The sequence below is a fragment of the Vombatus ursinus genome, unplaced genomic scaffold (assembly GCF_900497805.2).
Source record: "Vombatus ursinus unplaced genomic scaffold, bare-nosed wombat genome assembly UNPS02014801.1, whole genome shotgun sequence".
In the NCBI taxonomy this organism is placed as follows: Eukaryota; Metazoa; Chordata; class Mammalia; order Diprotodontia; family Vombatidae; genus Vombatus; species Vombatus ursinus.
Genome location: NW_020954579.1, coordinates 1,695,525 through 1,702,188, shown reverse-complemented (window position 1 = coordinate 1,702,188; position 6,664 = coordinate 1,695,525). Strand labels below are relative to the sequence as shown.

General features: G+C 48.5%; 1 protein-coding gene across 1 annotated transcript in view; it reads left to right on the top strand.

Moving 5' to 3' along the window:
• The first annotated feature begins 3,438 nt into the window (after window positions 1–3,438).
• The window catches only part of ERBB2 (erb-b2 receptor tyrosine kinase 2), a 31,740-nt gene continuing 28,514 nt past the window's right edge, over window positions 3,439–6,664 (top strand). Inside the window, exon 1 of the mRNA XM_027873114.1 lies at window positions 3,439–3,759. Within this exon, the coding sequence (XP_027728915.1) occupies window positions 3,687–3,759 (73 nt within the window). The 5' untranslated portion in view covers window positions 3,439–3,686. The remainder of the gene's footprint in view (window positions 3,760–6,664) is intronic.

Below are 6,664 nucleotides of genomic sequence, written 5' to 3'. Positions count from 1 at the left end.
AAATAATTAATAGAATCATAGATTTAGAGCTGGAAAACACCTTAGAGATCATCTAGATTCTAGTACAACTCCATAATTTATCTCCTCAAATGAGATAATGGATATAAAACACTTTGCAAACCAGTACTCTAGAAATTCTAGCTATTATTTGATAGAAGAGCAAAAATCGTAAAATAAAGTTATGGAATTTGCATGCAAGAGGTCCAGAATTAGAACCCAGGTTCTTGGATTCTTAATCTAGCATTCTGAATTGGATGGAGCATGGAGAATGATGCAGGTTAATTAACACATAGTCATAGAGGCATATATTAATATGTAAATACAAACTCTAGTGTGGTGCACCCTCCCTTTATGACTTAGATTCAGGGCGGGACTGGTAAGCCCAGGGATGTGGCCTGAACCTCGGACTCTTTCTCTCCTCCCCAGTGTTTGTTTTCAAGTCTCTGACCCCAGGGTGGCTGGTGAGATGGGTGGGGTTGAAGGGGAGGAGACTCCTAGGAAAACGCTCCTTTACGCACACACACACACACACACACACACACACACACACGCACACACACACACAAAATGCTCCATGTGTCCCCAGGGCCTTGATGGCTAGTTAATGATTGATGGTATTTCACATGCCATTGATTCCCAGACTCTAGCCAGGCGACCCTTAGAGGTCACCCCAGAAAGGTGGTGCCCCACTCTCTCCTCCCTTCAACCACCAAGAGTCTCCTAGCCATCCCCTTGGGACCTAGGGAAGAGGCTAAGTCTAGGAACAGCAAAGCTGCTGCCTTCTAACCCTAACCCTCACCCATGTCCTCCTGTCTTTATCCTCCAGTCTCCCACCAACCCCTGAGTCCTTCGTTTTCCCTTTTTTCTGTCCTTCAGCCTCCCGCCATCTACCCTTCATCCTTCTGTCCTTCAGGCCTCTTTCTGTCCGCAGTTTCCCTCTAGCTCCCTCTCTTTTAGTCATTTCCACGTCACTCCTTCTCTTCTCTGTTTTCCCATCATTCCCTCAATCATCCCTCCTCTTCTTCATTTCCTCCTCTCTTTGTCCCTTTATTTTGTTTCCTCCTCCATTTGCCCTTCTCCCAGCACCTCATTTTCCTCCCGTATTCTATCCCTGTGTTGCTGCTGTTCCTTAATGTTCCCCCACTCTCCCTTGGTTCCCATTCCTGATCCTCTGTCCCTATATATATATAGTGTATTTCTATATGTACTATATATATATGGAGAGAGAGAGAGTCACCTCTATTTCAGTCTTCTCTCTCCGAAGTTCCCCAGTGCTCTTGACCCACAAGGCTCACCCTCTCAAATCATTCCCTCATACTTAGTCTTTCTCTCAGCCTCTCCTGCCAGGCCCTATGGGGAGAAAGGGGGATGGGATGGGTTAGAAGCACAAGGAAAGGGAGATTCGAATCTGCTGGGCCCACCCCCTGCCCCCTCTTCTCTACTCTTTTCAAACAGCAGACAAGAATTTTCCCCCCTTCCTTCCTAGCTCTGAATGAGCCCATTCTCTGTTGCTGGAGTCCAACCCCTTGAGAGCCTCCTCCCCAGGACTTGAGTTCTGACACCAGCTCCTCCTCCCCCCACCCTCTTGTCTGTCTAACCACTCCCGCTTCTTGCCTCCCTCCTTCCTCCTCAGCCAGCCACTGACACCTCATTGTTTTTTGGACGAAGACTTCTCTGTAGGAGGGTGGCTCTGGTCTGGAAGGGGACCTAGGCAAAAGGAGTGACCCTGATGTCTGCAATGGCCCCGCTTGTTGTGTGCTCTAGTGCCCTCACCGCAAGGTTTTCATAGGTAACCAATGGCTTGTCGGAGAGGATGATTATGGGGTCCTTGATTTCTTATTATTGAGGCCAGTAGCTGAATCAAAGCCTAAAGTCCACCCCACCTAGGAGGTTTTCCTAGCCTGGGCTGTCTCCAGCTCACATATAGAAGGAGAACTGGGGAGAGGAAGGAGGATGAGAAGAGAAGCAGGGGCTAGGAAAAGGGGGCGGCAAACTCTTACTCTCCACTTTCTCCCTCCTAAGTGTTAAATGTACCCTCATTAAGATGGTATCATGAAGCTCCCCACACCCTCACTTTCCCTAGGCTTCAAACCTCCTTTGTGAGCCAAGAAGATTTCACTGACAATAACAACCATCCTTGTGCTCGTTCTTCTCCCTTGCTTCTCCCTTACCAGGAGGGTCCCTGTTAGAAAAAAAGAGCTCTGGATAGAAAGACCTCTCAGGACCCAGAAAAACCCTGTGGGGTGAAAGGGGCCTGAAACAGAAGTCCCATAAAAGGGACCCTGGACCCAGAGAGAATCTATAGGCCATCAGAGAGGATCCCCCAAAAGGAGTTCTACACAGAGACTCCCCAGATGGGTTCATACCTCACAGAAGAGACCCTAAGCCCAGAGAGAAGCTATCAAGGATGCCTTGGGCAGAGAAATTCTACATAGATGGTAAACAGAGGGACACATAGACACTCCACAGAATCTTCCAAAGAGAAAACCCACAGAAAGTCCCCAAAAGGAGAGAAGCTTCACAAGATGAACCCTGGGCCAGAGAAACTCCACAGAGAGGGCTCTAGACAGAGACCCTTCTGAGGCAACAGATTTAGGGGGCTGCTCAACCAAATCTGTCCCTCCCCACCTTGTAATAGTCACATTTCTGAGCCTGAGTTACTGCCTTTTTCTCTCAGAGCCTGAGGAAGGGATGCCTAGAATATCTCACACTGAGTATACTCCCTTCCCTATCCTTCCCACAAAGGAACTAGAACTTGGGGTCCACAGACCAAGGGCCCTGTAGACATTTCAGGGGGCCTATGAACTTGGAGGGGGAAAATATTTATTTTCCCTAACTTCTAATCTAACTGAAATTTAGCATTTCCTTCAATTCCTTAAAAACATTATTCTAAGAAGGGCTCCATCAGCTTCACCAGGCTGCCGAAGGGGTCCAGGACACAAAAACAGTTAAGAACCCCTGTTCTAGAAGAAGGGGTTGGAGTAGGGAGTTGAGGTGAGGATGAGCATGGGGAGATGGAATGGAGCTTGTTAATTAAAGGAAGGGGAGCCTGGGTTAGGGGAGGATGGGGAAAGACAGCCTTGATTAGGGTTCCCTCAAGAGTAGAGGGTTGTGTAACAGTAGACTGGGAAAGCCTGGTGATGAAGAAGCAAAAAGTATCCCGAGTCTGTCCCCAACCCCTCCTTCCAGGAACAGCAGGTTTCTAAAAAAGCCTCCAGATTCAGGGGAGATCGAGGCACCCCCAGGCCTACCCATTTAGATAGAAAGTAAAGCTGGGAGCAGCCACTGCCACTCCCAGAGACTTGTTGGAATGTAGTTGGGAGGGGGGGGAGGGCGGGAGCGAGACCGAGCAGCGCGCTCCCGAAAAGAAGAGGAGGAGGAGGAGGAGGAGGAGGAGAAGGAGGAGGAGGAGGAGGAGGAGAAGGAGGAGGAGGAGAAGGGCAAGCACTGACTGCTTTGAGGAAGTACAGGAATGAAGTTGTAGAGCTGAGATTCCCCGGCAATCCTGGCTAAAAGAGAGAAGTCAGCAAAGAAGGAAAATACCTCCACTGAGCCAGTGACTCGCTCAAGGGGATTCCTGCCCGGCCTGCGGTGGTTCCCAGGATCCCCTTATCTCTCAGCTCTCTGGTTCCGCCGGTCCTCCTCCTGAGCCTGGGAGCCATGGGCCCCGGGCCGAAGTGAGGACCATGGACCTGTCGGGCTGCTGCTATTGGGGGCTCCTTCTGGTCCTCCTGCCCCCAGCAGTCTGGGGAACCCAAGGTGAGTCCGATTGGGAAAGAACTGTCTGCAGCCCTTCTCCGCAAAGAATTCTCAAGGGGAGAAAGAACTAGGGGCACAATTGACAGGAGTGGAGAGTGGGAGTGAGGAAAGCAGAGCTTTAGAGAGCATGGGAGTCAGTAGAGGAGAAATATGACCAAGCCCCTGGGAAAGGGGTCTCCCAGAAGGGCCTGGGGAGATGAAGTCAGAGAGATGAAGCCGGATCAGGGAAGCTGGTAGGGCAGGGGGTAAAGTTACACTGAAGGGGCCCGAAGTAGGGCTTGGGTCCCAGCCAGCTCTTGTCAAACCGGGAAATTGTCAAAAAGTTTTACAAAATTGACCAGAAAAGTCCTCCTAAGTGGTGTGTGTGTGTGTGTGTGTGTGTGTGTGTGTGTATGTATTCCTTCTGTTTGGCTCTTAAAATCCACAGCCACTCATCTCCAGACTGAACTGGGCTGGGCTGGCTTTCTCTGGGGGTCCCTATTTGTGCCTCAGTCCTCCCTCCTTTCCTGCCCCCCACCCACTCTCAACCTCTGGTTGTTACTGTTCCAGTTCATGCCTCAGGCGGGGGGGGGGGGGGGGGGGGGGGGAGGGGGCAGAGAGGTAACCAGTTGGACCAGGAATGGGGAGAGGAGAAGGCTCTAGGCTTGCTTGGATGTTACCACACTCACCAGTGCGGGGAGGGAGGCCAAGAGGGGGGAAAAAAGAGGGGGCGGGAAGGGGAGACAGTTGTTTTGAATAAGTTTCTTCTGGGCCAGTCTGGGAAAGGGAGAGAGGCTTAATTTTGTTGAGCTTAACTTGGCAGGTGTAAGGGATGGGACATAAAGAGGGGTTCTGGGTGGTCTTGAGGTGGGGGGAGAGTTCCAAGAGTTGAAGGCTTGGGGGACAAAATAAAAGGGACCACTTGGAGCTGAAAGGGTAAGGGATATTGCTTCTATTCTGGCTTCTATTCTATTTTCCTTCGTTGGGAGTGGGGGGACAAAGGGATACGGTGGGATAGGGCTGAAGGCTGTTGAGAGCAGCACACCCTTGGGGAGAGGATCTCAGCGAATGTTGTCTCAGCCTCTGAGTCTCTCTGTATGTGCCTCTAGGGGCAGAGGTCTGTGTGTCTCAATGTCAGTAGGTCTGTTTTGTCTGTTTGTATGTGTCTGTCCCTTTGTGTTACCAAACAACACTCTGAGTTCCTGGGGAACTGTGTTCTTTGCTCTCCCAGGATCCTTGAAGTGACTGGGTCAGGTTTGCTGGAAAGCCCCGAATAAATGTATCCTATCCTCCCCATTTGGAATCAGGGCATAGTACCTAGCTCTCCCTCTCTGACCCCACATGTTTAGCTTCCCTCACTTCTCTGACCCTCAATCCAGAGTCTCTTCAGACCCTAATACTCTGGCTAAGGTAGGACGATTAATGTGTAATCTGGAGTCTTAAAACTATGTTTTTGTTCAGCTGCTGAAAAAACTGGGTTACTTAGAAGGGAGGCCTGATGGGAGCTTCTGTTATGCTGGTGACACAGGTCTATAGTTCTCCTCCCTGCCTTAGTTCCTTCACCTTTGTGCCTCAGTTTCCCCACTGGTTTCCCTACTACTATTCTTATACTCACATTTTAAAAAATCCTTAATGGACCTGCTCAAAGGAGAAAGAAGATGGTTATGTTGAGGGTGGGGGATATTGAGGAAGGAGAGAAAGGTATAGTTAAAGGGCCAGTTCATTATACAAGCTTCAACCTATTGCATCTCACCCCATACTGTGGGGATATGCCACAGGTAATTCTACCTAAAGCAACTACCTGTGAGGCTGGGGGAAGGGGCGTTCAGGGAGGGACTTCAGAGTCAGGGCAAGGGGAGTAAATAAAAGGCAGAAAGGTCAAACTTTTGCCAGTATCCTATCTCATAGGTTGAGGAATTATTGACTTGGAAAGCCATGTCAATTCTCAATTTGTGTATTATCTACAGCTAATGTTTATTATTATTATTATTATTAATATTCAGGATGGCTCCCCTTTCATCCACCACTCCCTCCCCCCACATTAGTGGCTGTGCTCAAGGAAAGTAAACTCACATTGGTATTAAGTAAAGTATAATGGGGAAGAGAAATCCATTGCATTTCAAAGGCCAAAACAAAATACTTTGATTTTATCATTGATTATTTTTGCCATGACTAACTGGTGAGACTGAGTCAATCACATTCCCAAATTCACTCTCCCTAATGGCAGCATCCTCAAGAGTGCCATTTCTCTTTTTCTAGAAAAAGAATTGTGATCCGGTTTTCTAGTCTTCCAAGGGATCAAAAAAAGGAAGGCCTTGTCTTCTCCTAGTCTTAGGGGTTCTTCACCTCTTGTGCATCATGGACCCCTTTAACAGTATGATGAAACCTATGGACCCTTTCTCAGAATAGTGTTCTTAAATCTTATAAAGACGCTCTATATTTCAGTTGAAGGTTAATGAAAACAACTACTTTTTTTTCCATCCAAGTTCATGGATACCCCTACAGAAAAAAATCTATGGTTCATGGACCACAGATAAACAACCCTTGCCCTCTGGTGTAATATAGAATGCTGGACCTAAGCCAGAAGAAAGTCCTGAGTTCAAATGCCATCTATGGAGCTTATTAGCTGTGTGATTCTGGACTCTGCAACAACCCTGTCGGAGCTGAAATTTCCTCATGTATGAAAATAGGGCTCACGATACAGCCATTCTTATCCCATAGCATTGGAGTAATGTTTGCTGGGTGAGCCTGAGAAGTCCTCTCAGTAGAAAAAGGTTTTGAATGATGATTCTCTTCCTGAACCACCACCTCTTCTCCACCTCCCACCTTCAGCAACAATCATTTATGCTGGCATCTCTCTACTGTCCATGCTTCTCTAAAACACACACACACACACACACACACACACACACACACACACACACAC